This window comes from Vigna angularis, chromosome 5 (genome assembly GCF_016808095.1).
Source record: "Vigna angularis cultivar LongXiaoDou No.4 chromosome 5, ASM1680809v1, whole genome shotgun sequence".
NCBI lineage: Eukaryota > Viridiplantae > Streptophyta > Magnoliopsida > Fabales > Fabaceae > Vigna > Vigna angularis.
Window position 1 is genome coordinate 31,597,742 of NC_068974.1, and position 21,464 is coordinate 31,619,205.

The window sequence follows — 21,464 nt, forward strand, 5'->3', positions numbered from 1 at the left end:
TACACTTCATCATTGAATTCCAATGTATTTCCGATAATGTATTCCATGACTTCAATGTCTTTATTGTGGTTTGTATGTGACTTTGAAATCTTAAATTATGTTAAAATTTCCATAAACATTTTAAAATATATTTATTTTACTACATTATAACTTTTATAATTTTTAAACAATATTTTTAACAATTATTAATAATTTTTTATCTCTTTATAAACTTTTTTACAATTAAATATAACATTACAAAATAACATTTTATAATACTTTTATAAGAAGGGCAATTTGGTAATCTATATTTTCTACCAATTAAACTAATTTTTAAAATCAATCACATCAATCAAATCCTACACTAATTCTCACAAACTTTCCTTCCAAATCCACTCTCAATTAACCTCAAATCCACTCAAAAAAACAACAAAAAAATTACCCTCAAATCCACTCAAATCATCTCCCCCAAATCATCTCCCTTAAATCCCTTAAAAAGAACACAGCCTTAATGTAAGTAAAAAAAAAAGGAAAAAGAAAAATAAAAACGAAAACGAAAAATGGAGAATACGGTCAACCACACTTTTAGAACCCTGTCGAGTACAACAGATTCCCTGCAGCAATGTGTATTATATGCATCGTATCGGGGTCTTTGTTCCTGCTGCTGTTGCTGGGAAGAGTCCCTGTACATGCAGGTGATCATCAAAGAGGAAATGCTGGGAGAATTGGTTTTGGTAATCACAAAAAAGGGAAAAAAGACAAAACAAAAGCAGAGAAAAATCCTAAGTCGGGGGCTTTTTCTCCTTCTTGATCTGCGCATGCAGGTTCTTTGGAGAGGGAGCCATTTTGAATCCGATCATCATCTTCTGGTTTCCACCTATCGCGCACCTCATTACTACAGCCTAACCCCAAACTCTTAGACTCCTCTTAGACTCCCCTGACTTTCAACACCAACATCATTAACCTTTTACGGTCTTTCACCTACAAACAAAAAGAATAATACAAGGCCACAGGGAAGAAGCAAGGAGCATTGACCGGCGATTACAAACCATAGCGCAAAAGCCAAAATAAGTACATAGAGGTAAGTCTTACATCTCCAGCTAACTGCCATTGTTCTTTGTTCGCTCTTGCATGTATGAGTCTGTGTTTCATTGTAAGAGCTAGCATTTTTTTCCTGCTTGCTAGTCCAGATTGTTGTTGTGTATCCGAATCTATGTTTCGCCATGATATTATATTTTTATTTTGACTCTGCTGCTTGGGCACCGTAATGTCCTCATCACCCGATCATGATTAGCCACTATCCCTATGGGCTTGACCTTTCATTCTTCCTTCTAACACCGGCACAGAACCCTTCAACCACCAAAAACCCCAAAAGCCACTTTCCTGCAAAGACAGAAAACATAGCACAACAGAAAACACACTCCAGTTAAGAAAACCTAACCTCTCCTTATTGTGTCGGCGACATATCTGTTTGGTCGCGATGGGAGCCATGGTCTCCCGGGGTTAGGGTTAGCAAAGGTAGAGGTTGAACCGCCATACACGGCGCGGTTTCCTCCGACGTAAGCAACGGCGGCGGCAACCGGCCTCGTTGTAACGGTGAAGACGTGGCACGAAGGAGCACGGTGCTTCTCTCTCGCGCGAAGAAGAGAAGGAGAGAAGAGAACCTGGCGCCGTGGCCGACGACGGCTCCGGCGGAGCGGCATCACTAGCCCGGCCCTGGCTCGCGGCTTGCGGCTTACGGCGGCTGGTCTAGTCGACGGCGGCAACGTTTCGGGCGCAGGCGACACCACTGACGGTTACTCTTGGCTGGCCAAGGAGATGTGCGGCGACGCTGGTCTGGAGACATAGAGCCGTGGGGGATGATGAAGAAGCCACTAAGTCTCCTTCGGGTTCTAAGCGGAAGAAAGAAGAAAGCCCTAAGTGCTTTCTGATTCGGGAACAAAAATGAGCCTTGATCTTGGACCAATATTCACCACCGGTACCCCTACAAATTAGCTATTAAAAAATTGAAAAAAGGTTTTCACTTCTCCTTTCTCTTCTTCGTGCTTCTTTTTCGCTTATCTCCTTTGGGTTTCTCTTTGCTCTTTCGAATTCATTCAAAACTGTTTTCATCACCACCTGTGCATGTACTTCCGGCGGCATTGCCTCAAGCACTCGCTGTTCCGTTCGTCTACTGGGTTCTGGTATCCATGTTCCGTCGTTCCCTCCTTCTCTTCTCTTTAGTTTTTTTTTAAACCCTAAAGGAACGAAAGTGAGGGTTGCGGCGTGAGTGAAAGTAAAAAGCAGTCCATGATCGTTTGGCATGAGGAATGACAAACACCGAGAGAGGGAGTGGCGGTGTCCCAGAGAGGAGGTGCTGGAATTGGAAGACAAAGCGAAAATAGGATTTTGGAACAAGGGAAGGAATTGGAAAAGATGCTACTACAAACAATCTTTGGTGCATAGATAGGCATCTCTGTTTTTACTACATAAAAAGGTTTATTCGCCCTTTCTATAAGTTCTCGTGATATTGAATTTCATATATTCAATTTGTTGTCGATTTTTTATCTTTCATTATTTTGATCATCCTACAATATTAATAAAAAAATGCAGTGTTTTCTTATATTCCGCATGAGGCTCGAATTACCTTTTAGACAATTATGTCAGTTTATGTGTACATGCTTTAATTCATTTTTTTTTGGGTGAATTGGCCAAGCAACTGTGCTGACTGTTTGAGTGGTGCATGGTTTGTTGGTTGGTTGATAAGCACATGATGCTAACCAATTTTGTTAGGCAGGTTCATACAGACACATGGTACACGCATAATAGTAGGTATGGTTGTAGGAAGTTAAGATGTAATCTGTGTCAAACAAAGACACTCATCAAATCTTCCTCCTGGTGGTCTAAGGAGACATTTAGAGGATCTAGGAGATTTTCTTTTCTCAGATGTGAGAAGCCCTTCTTTACTACAGGGGAAGTTAAGATGTAATCTGTGTCAAACAAAGGCACTCATCAAATCTTCCTCCTGGTGGTCTAAGGAGACATTTAGAGGATCTTGGATATTTTCTTTTCTCAGATGTGAGAAGCCCTTCTTTACTACAGGGGAAGACCGCAGATGGAAAACAGAAGGTAAAGTGATATATTTTTTGTAACTTCTAATATATTTATTACTTTTCAGTTGATGCATTCTCTCTATTCTTGTAGGTCCCTGAGATCTTTAACCGTGTGAGGCAATCAAACAGAATGCAGTTCACTAGTGTTACAGAAACATCAAGCAAGGATGTAAGCCACAAAAGAGTAATTACCTTTAATGTTACTTTTAATGAGTAGAAACATTGTTGCTTAGCTAGTAATTTTTAATATGATCTCCTTTTTATAGTTTATGGATTTATTTTCTTAGTTTCAAGTTAATTGTGTTGGCTTCCCCATCATGTTGGAGACAAAAGGTTTTTATATGGCACTGTCCTTGTTGAATTCTCATCAGATGAAGAAGTAGAAAAAATTATGAAAGAGAAATTGGTGTATGTCGGGGCTGAGTTATAATTAAAACTCAAGTAACAACCTTCAAATACCTTTACCTGAGATTAATTAATTTCTAAAACATGTCAGATGCTTTAGTACCACATTGTCCTATTGTCATTTTATCAATAATTCAAATTCACTGAATTGTTGATTATAACTTATACTCGTATTATTGAATTTGAGAATTTTAGTATTTGAAACAGTTAAACAGAATGCATTAATACTGTGTCAGATAATATGGGGATATACTTAATGTTTATATTTACTCAATTCAGGAAGGACTTTGATGCAGAGATGGAAAAAGAATTAGAAGATTTTAAAAAATGTGGTCCACCTTTGGGTTCAAATCACCAGAATAACTCAAATGAAGAGGAAGAAAGGTAAAAGTTGTCAATCTTTTTATTGCCCCAAAGGAAACTGTATACATACTGACTTACAGTTTTTATTCATTTTCATAACAGCTACCCTAAAAGCTTATTATTTCCTTCAAACTAAATACTAAGATTCTATTTAATAATTAAATATTTGTGATAATCAAACATATAAAGCTTAATATAGAAATTAAAATTAAATAAAATGTAAATTAACGAACACAAAAGAAAGAAAATATGAATGAATTTAATAGATAATTGGAGACACAATAGAAGTTAGAGCACTGCAGGGAGGCTCTAACACAAACTTCACTTCTGACATCTCCAATTCAAATATACATGCTAAAATGTACTTTATAACTAATTTGTTGCTGATATTTGGTAAATCCTCTGCAGAATGGAAAATTATCGCAACTTGAGCATGTATTTATTCGAGGCAGCAAAGTCAGGTATGGATCGTACATTACTCAGCAACTTCATCATTTTATGTTCCAAATTATGTTTCAGAATATAGTCCTTAGAATATTAGTGTCATAATTTTGAATTGTACTGTTGTATACAATTTGGCTGCATATTGATTGGTATAATAATATGAATCTCATATGCCTTTGAGTGCTTGTTTGGTTTAGATTTAATCATTCGCGAGGTCCTTGTTTGGGGTGAGAATCTCAAATTGGTCATTTTCTTTTTTGACGTCTCAATTGAGTCATTATTTTGTGAAAATTACAACAATTACACCCCTGACGTTAAATTGGGTCTAACGTGTTATTGTTAAGTTGACATGGCATGGGGATGTTGACTTTAAATGATGTTATACACCCAATCAACCATTGGGAGGCAGCCACCTCATCAAATCTTGCTACGTCAGCTTCATCTCTTTCACCAAAAACTCTAATTCTCTTTCTCCTTCCTTGTGCTGCCATCAATATCCCTCAACCAACAACCACCTCTTGTCGCCACGAGCTCCACCATGTGCCGCCACAATCCTTCAACAACCTTAATCGCGAGCTTCCCAAATCCTGCATCTCTAGAAACCTGCAAATCAGAAACCCAATTAACCCCAATTTTTAGAAACTCTCAAATCAACCATGGCAGCACCGCAATTTCATTACAAACTCAGGCGACCGTGACACAATTAGTTCGTATTAGTAACCATTCTCTTCGTCACAGCAACACCACAACCATGAAAAACAACCACCATGAGCATCCATTTGCATAGAGAGAAACCTAGAAACTGAAGAAAAACCCAATAGCAAAAAGAACTCACCATCTTTTTCACAACCTGCGAAACCCATTAACGCACCATTGTGAGAACCCTTCCTCGCGCATCCACCAAATTGGACCACCGTAACTCACCCAGATCGCAACCAATCTTCTCCTTCCAGAGCGAATCCACCAAACCCAATCGCAGGTTCGTCTCCCCTCGAGCAACCACCACTGTGAAGCCAACCTCCATTCTCGTTCCCAATTCGCACTGCACAGAAAACCCATAAACCACAAAATCACACTCAAGCAATCCATGAACCCTTCCTCGCGAACACCATAAAACCCATTTATTATCGCTCCACCACGAGTTCCATAGCTAGAATTCGCGACACCCTAACCTGCAATAACAGAACCAAACAAGAAACCCAAAATCGTGACTTTGTGCTGCCATCAACGAACAACACCCTTCTTCGCGGTGCAATCAATCCCACTGCACAAACCCTAATCTGTGCAACGTCAGCATGCCACGTCATTTAAAAAATTAACAAAATTAACATAAGCATGCCATGTCAAAGTGAGTATAACATTGTTAGACCCAATTTAACGGCAGGAGTGTAATTGTTACAATTTTCACAAAATAAGGACTCAATTGAGACCTGAAAAAAGAAAATGACTAATTTGAGATTCTCAATTCAAAGAAGGACCTCGCAAATGATTAAACCTTTGGTTTTATGTCTTCATTTCTTAATTTGTCACTTGATGCATTCAGTCATTCTATTTGATTACTTTATTATTTTATCTTCATTCTTTTAAAATGCTTCACAAATTATTAAATTAGACACTATCATCTGTTATATTAGAATTGGGTAAATTGATGTTTTGACCTGATTTACAAAAATAGAAAACTAAAATAATAGTTCTAAATTTTAAAATACTAAATAAAATACTTGCTTTGTGAACATTAAGTAACTTAAATAAAATTAATTTTAATTTTTAAATGAAGGGTTTGATGTATACATTCTAACGCAAGTATATGCTTTAATAAAATAATATTATTTTTAAATTATTTAAATTATTATTAAAATTGTTAAGAACAAGTCCAGTCTACGTCTATTTGGACTTGTGATTAGTGTGTTTTAGTTTAGTATACTATTCTTCCGATTTGACTAGACTCAACTCATTTTATAGGTTGGTCCATTGTACAGACTTTCTATGTGATATATGTGAAAGCTATTTTTTATAATATTTGAATCTAACAATTTGATACACATTATTATAACAAATCAAAAATTTGTTTGGCAATTCGCAATCCGATAATTGTAGATTGCATTTTCTGTTAGTGCTTTGATGTGATATAGAATGTCTCAGGTTTATGGTCATACCAGACATGCTGAAGAATGCTCTCTATGTTTAAGCGTTTGGATGCAAGAATTAAGGTACCCTTTTATCATCAATGGATTAAGTAAGCCATATTTGTTTTATGTATTCTGTATTTTATACTTTCTTAATCTTTTGAAGGGAAAGGGTGCATCACTTGGAGTTGGTAGGGGCAGAGCAGTTGCGATGCGAGCAAAGGTATTAACCCAATTTTCGTTTTTTCAAACTTAGTTTATTAATATAGAGCCAGCCTAAAAAAATTGCTTGTTCATTCCTACTACTAATACCTAGGATTCCTACTAGTAGTACCTGCCAAAGTAACATTTTGCGTAACTAAAATTCCCAGTGAATTCTTACTTTCTCACATAATGCGTAGGGAATGCTTTAAATTAAACTCCGAACATTAGCCGAGCATGGGGCAAGCGTCCCACATAAACTTTCTACTTTTTAAAGCCGATCAGCGCAAAAAGGATCATTCCATACTTAGGTCAATTGATGGTCGCTCCAGGCACTTATCTAGGCGATAGATGGTATACCCAACTCCTCTCAAGTTATATGCAAATAACTTCCACATAGGTAACATACCCTAAAATAGCTAGACTGTATGTATTCGTCACAAGTTACTATAATACCAACGAGCAACACAAATAATTATGTCCATCAGCTATTAGGTATTTTAAGTTTCCCAATATTAGAAGTATGATCAAGGTAATACATTTCACAAGCAATGTCTACCAAACCATAGAGTTTAAACCACACTTCTAAGAAGATATAAAAATAAACACTATTATCAGTAGGTCCAGGTTACTCTATTATATTAATTTAGTCAAGGTTACTCTATTATATTAATTTCGCCTTTGACTGCGCCTTCTACTTTGTTGGGTGACGGATTCATTATCTCTGGATTGACTATTACGTCCACTCCTTCATTGCCTTCTTCAGTAGCTACGTCCTCAGTTGGTTCCATAGTAAGTTCTGCTTCAGGTTCATCATTTGGGATGTCCTTTAGAGGAATCAACTCTCCTTTATACATGTCCTTCATGATATCAAAGCCAGTTCCTTCAATGGACACGTTGAGAAGGCCCTTTGCATTTCGACATGGTATTTGCCTCAATGCTTTTTCAAAACCTCGGGTATGCTGGTTGTAGATGGCCGTTTGCATTTCGACAATTTGGGCGTCTTGGATTTGCACTTTGTTAACAAGGGCATCCCTCTCCTTTCTGACGTCGCGCTCAGCTTTACTAAGGTTCCGACTGAAGGCAAGCAATTTGTTCATTTGCTCCTCCAACCTTATAATATTAATTTTCCTTTCCAACTTTTGGTTTTGCTTTTTCAGGCCTTCAGCTGATCTTTTGATAGGATATAATGGGTTTAGGATAGAAGGAAGAGGAAAAGAGAGGGCAGTTAGGATAGGTATCGCAAATATTGAAACTACTCTTGAAGTTCCTATAACAGACTGGTATTATACTTTCATAGTTCTGATATGCTCTATTATAGTCGTCACACCTAGTTATTATATGAACAAAATTTTTACAAATTTTATAAAGTAGATTAGATTTAAGTATGTTATATTTCAATATTTAGTAGTTTCTTAAATAGATTAGATAGTTAGATTATTTCACATAGAGCATACCGAACTATGAAAGTATAATACTAACCTCCTACAGGAACAGGAAGAGTAGTTTCAAAATTTGCGATACCTATCATAACAAAAACGGTAACACCACCCATTATTGGGATTCCAATGGCATGTTTAGGAATCAAAACACAAAGCCAAATGACAAATTCACCATCCAGAAGATGCATCCCTATTGATATTATCATTACTAGCACGAATTTTGTTAGTCCACCTCCCATCTTTCGAAACTCATAAATGAGGGATTCATTTATCGGTATCATGAAAGCTCTGATAAACAAATTAACCCAAGTTGACTTGGTAAGAGGTTTAATATCAGCACAAGTCATAAACGTTAAAAGGAAGAGTGTATATGCTGCAAGAAAAATTCTACAAGACTCTTGTTTTATATAAATATGAACAGAAAGTTGAGCATTTGTTGCATGTTCTTCTGTTTGTACTCCAAATGGAGGCTTGCTCCATTTGGCACTTCAGGTCCTCTTCTTTGGACTTCAGGTCCTCTTGCTCCTCTTGGAACATCAAATGTTATTTCTTAACCATGATAAAATTCCTCGGCTGCTTGAGATGTTTCTCCTTCAACATTTTCATTTCTTAGTTTTGTTTCTCCTTCAATATCATGTGCTTGAGCATTATCCATATTATAAAACAAAGGAAATAAAAGCTGGAAGAGGAGAAGAAACAGAGGGAAGAAAAGCTTAAAGACGAGGAAGAAATAAATCAGTGGGTGATATATAGGTAGCTTAAAAAATTCTTGCTTTGCATACCTGACCTTATGCAAACCAAAAATTTTTTATGCTACCCATCACACAATAATCTATATATCACCCGTTGATTTATTTCTTTCCCATTTTTAAGTTTTTCTTCCCTATGTTTCTTCACTTCTTTTTGCTTTTATTTCCTTTGTTTTACAATATGGGTAATGGTAACGCACATGATGTTGAAGGAGAAACAACACCAAGAGCTGAAGATGTTGAAGGAGAAACATCATAAGGAGACAAACAATTTTATCATGTTGAAGAAACAACAATTGAAGTTCCAAGAGGAGCAAAAGGACATGAAGTTCAAAGAGGAGATCTGAAGTGCCAAATGGAGCAAGCGAAGCACTTGGAGTGCAAACAAAAGAACCTACAGCAATAGCACAACTTGCTGTTCATGTTTATATAAGACAAGAGTCTTGTAAGAATTTCCTTGCAGCATATACACTCTTCATTTTTACGACTATGACATGTGCTGATATGAAACCTTTCACCAAGTCAACTTGGGTTAATTTGTTTATAGGATCTTTGATAATACCGATAGATGAATACCTCATTTACGAGTTTCGAAAGATGAGAGGTGGAATAACAAGATTGGTGCTAGTAACGATAATATCAATAGTGATGCATATTCTGGATGGTGAATTTGTCATTTGACTTTGTGGTTTGATTCCTAAACATGTCATTCGAATCCCAATAATGGGTGTCGTTACCGTTTTTGTAACGTATTGCAAATTTTGAAACTACTCTTCCTGTTCCTGTAGGAGGTTAGTACTATACGTTCATAGTTCGGTATGCTCTCTGTGAAATAATCTAACCACCTAATCTATTTAAGAAAGTACTAAATCTTAAAATATAACATACTTAAATCTAATCTACTTTGTAAAAATTTTGTTAATATAATAACTAGCTGTCACGGCTATGATAGAGTATACCAAAACTATGAAAATATATTACCAATCTGCTATAGGAATATCAAGAGTAGTTTCAAAATTTGCGATACCTATCATAACATGTTTAGGAATCAAACCACAAAGCCAAATGACAAATCCACTGGCTAGAAGATGATCCCAATTGATATTATCGTTACTAGCACAAATCTTGTTATTCTACGTCTCATCTTTCGTAACTTGTAAATGAGGTATTTATTTATCGGTATCATGGAAGCTTCGATAAAAAAATTAACCAAAGTTTGCTTGGTGAGAGGTTTAATATTAGCACAAGTCATAAACGTAAAAAGGAAGAGGGTATATGCTGCAAGGAAATTCCTACAAGACTCCTCCGGTCTTATATAAACATGAAGAGGAAGTTGTGTGCATGTTCTTCTATTTGCACTACAAGTGCTCTGCTTGCTCCATTTGGAACTTGAAGTCCTCTTGCTCCTCTTGGAACTTCAAATGCTGTTTCTTCAACATGATGAAATTGTTCTGCTCCTTGTGATGTTTCTCCTTCAACATCATCAGCTCTTGGTATTGTTTCTCCTTCGACATCTTGTGATTGAGCATTACCCATATTATAAAACAAAGGAAAGAAAAGTTAAAAGATGAGAAGAAACCGAGGGAAGAAAAGCTTAAAGACGACGAAGAAATAAATCAGTGGGTCATATATATATATATATATATATATATATATATATATATATATATATATATATATATATATATATATATATATATATATATATATATATATATGGTTGTGTGGTAGGTAGCGTAAAAAATTCTTGGTTTGCATACCTGACCTTTTGCAAACTAAGAATATTTTACGCTACCTACCACACAATAATCTATACATATCATCCACTGATTTATTTCTTCTCTTCTTTTTGCTTTTCTTTCCTTTGTTTTATAATATGGGTAATGCTCACGCACATGATGTTGAAGGAGAAACAACACCAAGAGCTGAAGATGTTGAAGGAGAAACATCACAAGGAGCCGAAGAATTTTATGATGATGAAGAAACAACATATGAAGTTCCAAGAGCTCCTGAAGTTCAAAGAGGGGGACATGAGGTTCAAAGACGAGCAAGCGGAGCACTTAAAGTGCAAACAAAAGAACTTGCAGCAGACACGCAACTTCTACTTCATGTTTATATAAAACATGAGTCTTGTAGGAATTTCCTTGCAGCATATACATTCTTTTCCTTTTTATGTTTATGACTGGTTCTCATATTAAACCTCTAACCTAGCAACCTTCAGTTAATTTGTTTATCGGAGCTTTCATGATACCGATAAATGAATACCTCATTTACAAGTTTCAAAAGATGGGAGGTGGAATAACAAGATTCGTGCTAGGAACGATAATATCAATAGGGATGTATCTTCTGGCTAATGGATTCATCATTTTGCTTTGAGGTTTGGTTCCTAAACATGTCGTTAGAATCCCAATAATGGGTGGTGTTACAATTTTTGTTATGATAGGTATCGCAAATATTGAAACTACTCTTGAAGTTCCTATAGCAGACTGATATTATACTTTCATAGTTCTGGTATGCTCTATCATAGTCGTGACACCTAGTTATTATATGAACAAAATTTTTACAAATTTTATAAAGTAGATTAGATTTAAGTATGTTATATTTCAATATTTAGTAGTTTCTTAAATAGATTAGGTAGTTAGATTATTTTACATAGAGCATACCCAACTATGAAAGTATAATACTAACCTCCTACATAGACCTTGCTCCATTTGGCACTTCAGGTCCTCTTCTTTGGACTTCAGGTCCTCTTGCTCCTCTTGGAACTTCAAATGTTGTTTCTTAACCATCATAAAATTCTTCGGCTGCTTGAGATGTTTCTCCTTCAACATTTTCATTTCTTAGTTTTGTTTCTCCTTCAACATCATGTGCTTGAGCATTACCCATACTATAAAACAAAGGAAATAAAAGCTGGAAGAGGAGAAGAAACAGAGGGAAGAAAAGCTTAAAGACGAGCAAGAAATAAATCAGTGGGTGATATATAGGTAGCTTAAAAAATTCTTAGCTTTGCATACCTGACCTTATGCAAACCAAAATTTTTTTATGCTACCCATCACACCATAATCTATATATCACCCGTTGATTTATTTCTTTCCCATTTTTAAGTTTTTCTTCCCTATGTTTCTTCTCTTCTTTTTGCTTTTATTTCCTTTGTTTTACAATATGGGTAATGGTAACGCACATAATGTTGAAGGAGAAACAACACCAAGAGCTGAAGATGTTGAAGGAGAAACATCACAAGGAGGCAAAGAATTTTATCATGTTGAAGAAACAACAATTGAAGTTCCAAGAGGAGCAAAATGACATGAAGTTCAAAGAAGAGGATCTGAAGTGTCAAATGGAGCAAGCGAAGCACTTGGAGTGCAAACAGAAGAACCTACAGCAATAGCACAACTTGTTGTTCATGTTTATATAAGACAAAAGTCTTGTAAGAATTTTCTTGCAGCATATACACTCTTCATTTTTACGATTATGACATGTGCTGATATTAAACCTTTCACCAAGTCAACTTGGGTTAATTTGTTTATAGGATCTTTGATAATACCGATAGATGAATACCTCATTTACGAGTTTCGAAAGATGGGAGGTGGAATAACAAGATTGGTGCTAGTAACGATAATATCAATTGTGATGCATCTTCTGGATGGTGAATTTGTCATTTGACTTTGTGGTTTGATTCCTAAACATGTCGTTAGAATCCCAGTAATGGGTGGTGTTACTGTTTTTGTTATGATAGGTTCAATCTTTGAAATGTTGGCGACCATTAAGCAATCAGGGAGTGTGGAAGAGTACGTCCAAGATTTTAAAATCTTGGTGGGATAGACGAATGGAGTACCCAAAGAGCAATTGTTGGGGTACTTTCTCGTCGGACTGCAAGAAGGCATATGCAATCAAGTCTGACCACATGAACCATGTTTCTGTATGAATATGTGTAGGGTTGACAAATGCACCTCTCCGACATGGCCTGCTTATCCTCTGGTATCTGGGTCACCAACTGTGATGCTCAAGTTAGGCGTTGCTTAATGAGCTTTTTCTCAGAATTGAGTATTTAGAATTTAGTAAAACGTACCTACCTTTGTGGTTTAACCACGTATTTATAAGTTTTTTCTTGGATCTAAAACTAACACAGGTCCAATAAAACGAACTTACTTTTAAATCTGGTCTGTTACTCAGAAACAGTTTCTCTATCTTGCAATCAATTATCAATATTTTCAATCATTCTGTTATTATTTTGCTAACCGTTACAATATTGGCCCAATGATAATTAAATTATTGGCCCACCAATCATATTTTAAGTGTTGGTCCTGTTATGGCTCAACACCAATAACTTAAACGTCGGCCTAATTACAGCCCATCATAAACAAACCATTTACTCTAGTTGACTTGTTAGATGTAACGATGGACCAAACGGTTCCATCCTCCAACCATTCAGTCTGTGCCATATACCATACAATCCGGAAGAATTGATGGTGGCAATGAAGGTCGCAAGGGATGTAGAGGAGGCCTAAGTTGGAGCGAAGGCGGGGAACTAGAGTGCGACCCGAAATCAATCCTCTTAGGGGCAAACGACTGGAATGGTGACGCAGTCCGAGCCTAGTCGCAATACCCAAGGACGAACATGGGTTGTTGAGAGTGTGGGGTTAGTGAGGAAGGAGGGAAACCATGCCGAGGTCGGCGAATACGATAGGGAACGATAGTAAGGGTAGAGGGAAGGTTGACAAATTGCCTCAATGGGCATCACCAGAGAGAATCCACCTCATAAACTTTGCCCTGTGCCAAACGGTTAACTCAGACTTAAGGGACATATGTATGGTATATAGCATGAACCGAACGGTTATTAGTCAGGACCGTTCGGTCCACCCTCTACGACAATGATGGTCAACCAGATTGATGTTGGATCAGCGCTTAAAGGAGTTCCTGTTGGGCCAGTGTTTAAGTTATTAACGTTAGGTCATAATTGTGCCAACATGCAAAATATTATTTAAAGGTAAGTTTGTTGTATTGGACCTGTGATAATTTTTAGGTCCATAAAATAATTTATAAATGCAAGGTTAAACCACAAAGGTAAGTTTTTGCTAAATCCTGAAATACTCAATTGTGAGAAAAAAGCTTATTGAGCAACGTCTAACTTTAGTATTAGAGTGTCTTTTGGAGGTACATTTCCACAAAGTCAAAAACACTTTATTTTGTATTTAAAATAATATAGGTACAATAAATTGTAAAAAGGAAAAGTGGAGGGAGTAATAAAATTGTAATGTTATGGACTAATTGGTTTTGGTTTGAGAAAAGAAAAAGTGAATAAAGAGAGTAGGGCTTTGGCGGAGGACGAGTAGGAGTTTGGGAATACCGGTGAAGTTGCTCCATGACCGATCGGGTCACGAAGTGACGGTTGAACTCAAAAGTGGCGAACTCTACCGTGGAAGCATGATCGAGTGCGAGGACAACTGGAACTGTCAACTCGAGAGCATCACCTACACCGCCAAGATTCCGTTTCTCATCATCTTCACGCAGCCAATTCTTCACCTTTTCTAACCTATTTCTTTTGTCAAAGGATCTGATAAGGATAAACTCCATTTTTCTCTTCATTTCTATTTGCAATCTCATGTATAGGGAAAGAAAAAGGGGCGGTAATCGGTGGAATGAATTTCATCTTGTTTCGTTGCATCTTTCTCCTGTTTTCTCTTCCTATGAAAGTAGGAAATTAACAAACTAAAAGCAAACTTCACTTCTGAGATCTCCAATTCAAATATACATGCTAAAATGTACTTTATAACTAATTTGTTGTTGATATTTGGTAAATCCTCTGCAGGATGGAAAATCATCACAACTTGAGCATGTATCTATTCGAGACAGCAAAGTCAGGTCAGGTGCGGATCGTATATATTACTCAGCAACTTCATCATTTTATATTCCAAATAATGTTTCAGAATATAGTCATTAGAATATTATTGTCATAATTTTGAATTCTACTGCTATATACGATTTGGCTGCATATTGATTGGTATAATAATATGAATGAAAGATGTCTTTGAGTGCGTTGTTGGTTTTATGTCTTCATTTCTTAATTTGTCACTGATGCATTCAGTCATTTTATTTGATTACTTCATTATTTTATCTTCATTCTTTTAAAATGGTTCACAAATTATTAAATTAGACATTATCATCTGTTATATTAGAATTGGGTAAATTGATATTTTGACCCGATTTACAAAAATAGAAAATTAAAATAATAATCTAAATTTTAAAATACTAAATAAAATACTTGCTTTGTAAAAGTTAAGTCACTTAAATAAAATTAATTTTAATTTTTAAATGAATGGTTTTATATAGGGATGACAACGGGTCGGGTACGGATAGTATATACCCGCAATCCGACTCACCGGATAAAATTGTATTCGTTACTCGACTCGCTACCCGCCGGATACCCATTTAAAAAATACCCGCGAGTATTTTAAAACACGCAGGTACCCGTGGATACCCGCAAAAAATAAAAAAGAAATATTTAATACATATTTAAAATAAAATTTAAATAAAATTACAAAATATATATATATATATATAATATAATATAATATAATATAAATTAAATATAAAGTAAAATTTAATTTTAATTAAATTTAACCTAAAAAATATAATTTTATTTTATTTTTAATTAATTTAATTAAAAAATATATAAATTAATTTTTTTTTTAATTTTTCGAGGGTAGCGGGTACCCGCGGGGTGGGTAGTATACTACCCGTATCCGATACGTTTAGAAGTGAGTATTAAAATATCCGTTACCCGCGGATAGTTACTACTCGCTGTGGATTTTACCCGCGGATACCCGTGTCCGCAGATAAAATTGTCATCTTTAGTTTTATATATACATTTTAATGCAAGTATATGCTTTAATAAAATAATATTATTTTAAAAAATTTTAAATTATTATTATAATTGTTAAGAACAGATCCAGTTTAAGTCTATTTAGACTTGTGATTAGTGTGTTTTAGTTTAGTATATTATTCTTCGGGTTTGACTAGACTCAACTCATTTTATAGGTTGGTCCATTGTACACACTTTCCATGTGATATATGTGAAAGCTATTCTTTATTTGAATCTAACAATTTGATACACATCGTTATAACAAATCAAAAATTTGTTTGGCAATTCGCAGTCCGATAATTGTAAATTGCATTTTTTGTTATTGCTTTGATGTGATATAGAATGTCTCAGGTTTATAGGTTTATAGTCATACCAGACATGCTAAAGAATGCTCCTATGTTTAAGCGTTTGGATGCAAGAATTAAGGTACCCATTTATCATCAATGGATTAAGTAATCCATATTTGTTTTATGTGTTCTGTATTTTATACTTTCTTAATCTTTTGAAGGGAAAGGGTGCATCACTTGGAGTTGGTAGGGGCAGAGCAGTTGCGATTCGAGCAAAGGTATTAACCCAATTTTCGTTTTTTCAAACTTAGTTTATTAATATAGAGCCAGCCTAAAAAAATTTCTTGTTCATTCCTACTACTAATACTTGGGATTCCTACTATTAGTGCCTGCCACTTGAGAATTAAACTGTAAAATAATTCTAGAGGGCTTAATTGATCTCTCTCACAATCTTCTATTTATAAGAATAAATTGATACAAAGGTACATGATAAATAGGGTAATCCTAGACACAATATAATCATAATAAATAAGATAACTCTTAACACAATATAATGATGATAAAATAGGATAAATATCCTAACACTCCCCCTCAAGCTGGAGCATACAAATTGTATGTACCAAGCTTGGAACAAATAAACTCAATCCGAGGACCCCTTAATGACTTGGTCAATACATCTGCGAGTTGATCGTTTGACCCAATAAACTCAATACATATTTCTTTAGTCAACAACTTTTCACGAACAAAATGACAATCAATTTCTATATGTTTAATCCTCTCGTCAAACACTGGATTTAATGCAATGTGGAGAGCAGCTTGATTGTCGCAATACATCTTCATAGTATGGATGTCACAAAATTTAACCTCTTGAAGGAATTGTTTCACCCATATAAGTTCACATGTTAGTGATGCCATTGCCCTATACTCGGCTTTCGCAGTTGATCTAACTACTACATTCTGTTTCTTACTTTTCCATGAAATAATGTTTCCTCCCAGAAAAACACAGTATCCTGTAGTAGACCGTCTATCAATAGGTGAACCTGCCTAATCTGCATCACAATACCCAGAGACTTGAATGCTTCCTTTATCTTCATATAACAATCCTTGCCCGGGAGCCTTCTTTACATACCTTAGAATGCGAATGAGAGCATTCCAATGGTCAACACATGGATCCTGCATGAACTGACTAACCACTCCAACTGCAAAGGATAGATCTGGCCTTGTAATAGTGAGATAAATCAGTTTTCCAACCAGCCTCCTATACCTCTCTGGATCGGAGAATAATTCACCTTCTTCTGTCCTTAATTTCTAGTTTGGGTCCATGGGACTGTCTACCGGTCTACAATCAATCATGCATGTTTTTTGTAATATATCAAGAGCATACTTTCTCTGGGAGATTACAACTCCATCTTTTGATTGTGCTACTTCAATGCCTAAGAAATATTTGAGACTTCCAAGATCCTTGGTTTGAAAATGTCTACACATGTACTCTTTTAGTTGAGATATTCCAACAACATCATTTCCTCTAATGACAATATCATCAACATATACTATTAAGTAAACACATTTCCCGAGAGAAGAATGACAGTAAAAAACTGAATGGTCTGCTTCACTGCGTTTTAGCCCAAATTTTTGAACAATGGAGCTAAACTTTCCAAACCAAGCACGTGGGGATTGCTTGAGGCCATATAGAGATCGATGCAATTTGCATACCATACTAGACTCCCCCTGAGCAACAAACCCAGGAGGTTGCTCCATATAAACTTCTTCCTCAAGATCACCATGTAGGAAGGCATTCTTGATATCTAATTGATGAAGTGGCCAATGACGAATGACTGCCATGGCAAAGAAGAGGCGAATAGTAGTCATCTTGGCTACAAGAGAGAAAGTGTCACAATAATCAAGACCATAAACCTGAGTGTAACCTTTTGCAACAAGCCGAGCTTTAAGCCGATCAATTTCATCATCAGGGCCGACTTTAACTGAATACACCCATCGACAACCAACCGCCTTTTTGCCTGGGGGAAGGGGCACCAGATCCCAAGTATTACTGTGGTCAAGAGCCTGCATTTCTGCAATCATAGCTTGTCGCCATGTAGGATGATCAAGTGCTTCTTTCACATTCTTGGGTATAACAACAAAGGACACTAAGAATAAAAGAGAAAAATATGAGGGCAACAATCGATGATAGCTTAGAAAATTATAAATGGGATGAGGGTTTCGAGTGGAACGAGTACCTTTTCTAAGGGCAATAGGTCATGCTGAATCATTTTTACCAGGAGGCGTGGGAGGAGGTGACGAGGGAGAAGAATCTGAAGTAGGAGATTCACCATTGTCTTGGGGAGGTGGACTATCCATTAGGGCCCTGTGTGGGATGATCTCATTATGTGGAGAAACGGGTGTAGAAGGATTGTGATCAAGACTTGGAATGACAGAGATAGTGGAGCTATTTGACTCAGCCATTAGAATAGGAAGGACTTGCTGGAGGATAGAAACATCCTGAACAGATAGAGAGAAGTAAGGAGTTTGTTCAAAGAATGTGACATTGGCCGACATGTAATACTTCTTAGTTTCAGGAGAATAACACTGATATCCTTTTTGAAGTCGAGAATAGCCTAAGAAGACACATTTGAGATCGCGAGCGGAGAGTTTGTCTAGACCTGGAGACATGTCATGAACAAAACATATACAGCCAAACACTCGGGGAGATGTATGAAAGAGAGGAACATTAGGAAACAAAATGGAGAAAGGGACTTTATTATCAAGAGAGGAGGAGGGCATCCTATTAATAAGGTAACATGCAGTTAAGATGACATCCCCCAGTGATGGACAGGAATATGGGCACCAAGCAAAAGGATACGAGCAGTTTCAATCAAGTGTCTATTTTTGCGTTCTGCTATACCATTTTGCTGCGGTATATGAGGACAAGTAGACTGATGTAAGATACCATGGGAACTCAAGATGGCAGAAAAGGAGGATGAGAAATACTCTTTTGCATTATCACTTAATATTTTGATTACTTGACCATATTGATTTTTGATTTCATTCAAAAAAGATGTAAAGATAGCTAACAATTCAGAACGATTTTTATAAGATAAACCCAAGTACATCTTGAATATTCATCAATAAAGGTAACAAAATATCTAAAACCAAATGAGGAGATACGACTAGGTCCCCATATATCAGAATGGATGATGGAGGCCGACAACGACGAACTGTGACGTCAGACAGATATTACGAGACAGAAACCAGAGCGGGATCGACCCGCTCTAATACCAACTTGAGAATTAAACTGTAAAATAATTCTAGAGGGCTTAATTGATCCTTTTCACAATCTTCGATTTATAAGAATAAATTAATACAAAAGTACATGATAAATAGGGTAACTCTAGACACAATATAATCATGATAAATAGGATAATCCTAGACACAATATAATCATGATAAATAGGGTAACCCTTAACACAATATAATGATGATAAAATAGGATAAATATCCTAACACTGCCAAAGTAACATTTTGTGTAACTATAATTCTCGCTTATGTAGGCTCAAGCTGCTGGCCGTGGAGTTGCACCTGGGAGGGGTGTACCACCAGTGCGGAGATGATCACCATTCGTATCATCCCTCTTTTCCTTGTCTGTTGAATGTAATAATTTGGTTTGTTGTAGTCTTTTTGTAAACTGATGAGAGAAAGAAATTCTAATAGAAATTGCTTATGCAGGCTTCATATATTACTCTTTTTAAGATGGTACTGAATGCCAAATTTATTCTCCGCTTTTAATAATTTGATCTGGTACTTGTATTTCGATGGTTGGATTTTGTTAATGGGGTTCCTTGGTAACCTTCAAAACTAGTTTATAACATCAGAACATATAATCAGTAACATAGGTGTTGGAATTTAAGAGTATTAGAGATAGTTTTCAGATTCATGAAGAGTTACAATATTCATAAAGAGTTAAAACCATTCATGAAAAGTTACAATCAAGAAATGTAACTAGTTGAGTTACAACCATTCATGAAAAGTTACAATCAAGAAATGTAACTAATCAGAATCTGGTATCTCTTGGATTTGAAAGATGTCTGATCAACATCTATATAAAGGGATCATGTGCTCTGCTGAAATTTAATTCGCTCATTCTCTTAACACAAAAATCAATTCCTGAGAATCATATTCTTGTTTAACGTTAATACTAAGAGTGAGTATCATCGTTGTATTTCTTCTTTGTATCTCAAAAGCGGATTTCATGGTCTCCTTCACTCTTATAAGGGACGAAATATTGCTTTTAGGAAAATGTGTATTCACGCGTAGAAGATTATATCAAGTCTACATTGTTGTTCATCTTGTTTTCTTAAATTATTGGAAAATTGTTCCAAAAGTCTAAAAGCAATATTTTCTCTAAGATGACAACAATTCGTGAGATGTCTGCAAACTTTCACAAATTAGACAAGTTTGAAGGCGTTGGTTTCCGACGATGGCAAAAGAAGATGCATTTTCTTCTCTCGGCTCTAAACATGGCATATGTTCTAAGTTCTCCCCAACCCAAAGAAAGCGAAAATGAGACATTGGAGGAACAACGGAAAAGGAACAAATGGGAGAATGATGATTATGTTTGTCGTGGTCACATTCTGAACGGTATGTCTGATCCTTTATTTGACATATATCAATATGTGGATTCTGCAAAAGAACTTTGGGATCAACTTGAAAGCAAATACATTTCTGAAGATGCATCAAGCAAGAAATTCCTGGTTAGTAATTTTAATAATTACAAAATGATTGATGCTAGACCAATAATGGAACAATTTCATGAAATCCAAAGAATCCTAGGAAGTTTCAAGCAACATAATATTGCAATGGATGAGACATTCATTGTTTCTTCTATAATTGACAAACTACCACCAAATTGGAAAGATGTTAGAAATTCTCTAAAACATAATAAAGATGATATGAATGTTGAACAATTGGCTGCTCATCTTCGGATAGAAGAAGGGATCCGTCTGCAAGATGGTCAAAAGGATTCCAATCATCCTAATTCTTTTACTGTTAATATGGTGGAAGATGAAAAAACAAAAACAATACCAAATAACAAGAAAATGCCTCATAATTTCCATAAAGGAAAGATGAACAAAAGGCCAAATTTTGGTAAAGAAAGTCAACAAGCAAATTGTTGGGAATGTGGCAAGCCTGGTCATTTAAAGAGGGATTGCACAATCTGGAAAAGGAAGATGGCCAAGAATGGCGGTAAACAAGGTCAAGGCGAGTCTAGCCAAGGCCAACTGCAAAAAGGTAATTGTACACAAATTGCACATAATTCTGTTTTGAATTTTGTGGAGATGGTTTCTGAAATCTTTTGTGTGCAAACTGATGATTCATGGTGGATCCATTCAGGGGCTTCAAGACATGTTTGTAAAGAACGTTGTTTATTCAAAACTTTTAAAGAAGATGACAATGGAGAAGTTTTTTACATGGGAAATGATTCTATGGCTAAAGTCCTCAATGTTGGACAAGTAGAAT

The 21,464-nt window shown here is 36.0% G+C and overlaps 1 protein-coding gene and 1 long non-coding RNA gene across 7 annotated transcripts; one reads left to right on the plus strand and one right to left on the minus strand.

Moving 5' to 3' along the window:
* Window positions 1-227: 227 nt before the first annotated feature.
* On the minus strand, window positions 228-1,210 carry LOC128196487 (uncharacterized). The gene is made up of 2 exons (XR_008248814.1): window positions 1,072-1,210; window positions 228-960 (listed from the first exon to the last, which is right to left on the minus strand). It is a non-coding gene; the product is annotated as an uncharacterized LOC128196487 (long non-coding RNA).
* Window positions 959-19,696, plus strand: LOC108340453 (small nuclear ribonucleoprotein SmD3b). 6 transcript variants are annotated; one of them, XM_017577853.2, is made up of 11 exons: window positions 959-2,455; window positions 2,756-3,087; window positions 3,163-3,240; window positions 3,756-3,860; window positions 4,248-4,300; window positions 6,426-6,493; window positions 6,576-6,632; window positions 14,611-14,668; window positions 16,015-16,089; window positions 16,172-16,228; window positions 19,499-19,696. In XM_017577853.2, exons 6-11 carry the CDS (start codon window positions 6,480-6,482, stop codon window positions 19,556-19,558), a joined length of 321 nt encoding a protein of 106 aa, XP_017433342.1. In that variant the 5' UTR covers window positions 959-2,455; window positions 2,756-3,087; window positions 3,163-3,240; window positions 3,756-3,860; window positions 4,248-4,300; window positions 6,426-6,479; the 3' UTR covers window positions 19,559-19,696. The 6 variants fall into 6 exon arrangements, with proteins under 6 accessions (XP_017433342.1, XP_052733483.1, XP_017433339.1 ...); XM_017577850.2 differs by having other exon boundaries at window positions 2,318-2,455; window positions 14,611-14,663; window positions 16,023-16,089; XM_017577851.2 differs by having other exon boundaries at window positions 2,322-2,455; window positions 2,752-3,087; window positions 14,611-14,663; window positions 16,023-16,089.
* The last annotated feature ends 1,768 nt before the right edge of the window (window positions 19,697-21,464 follow it).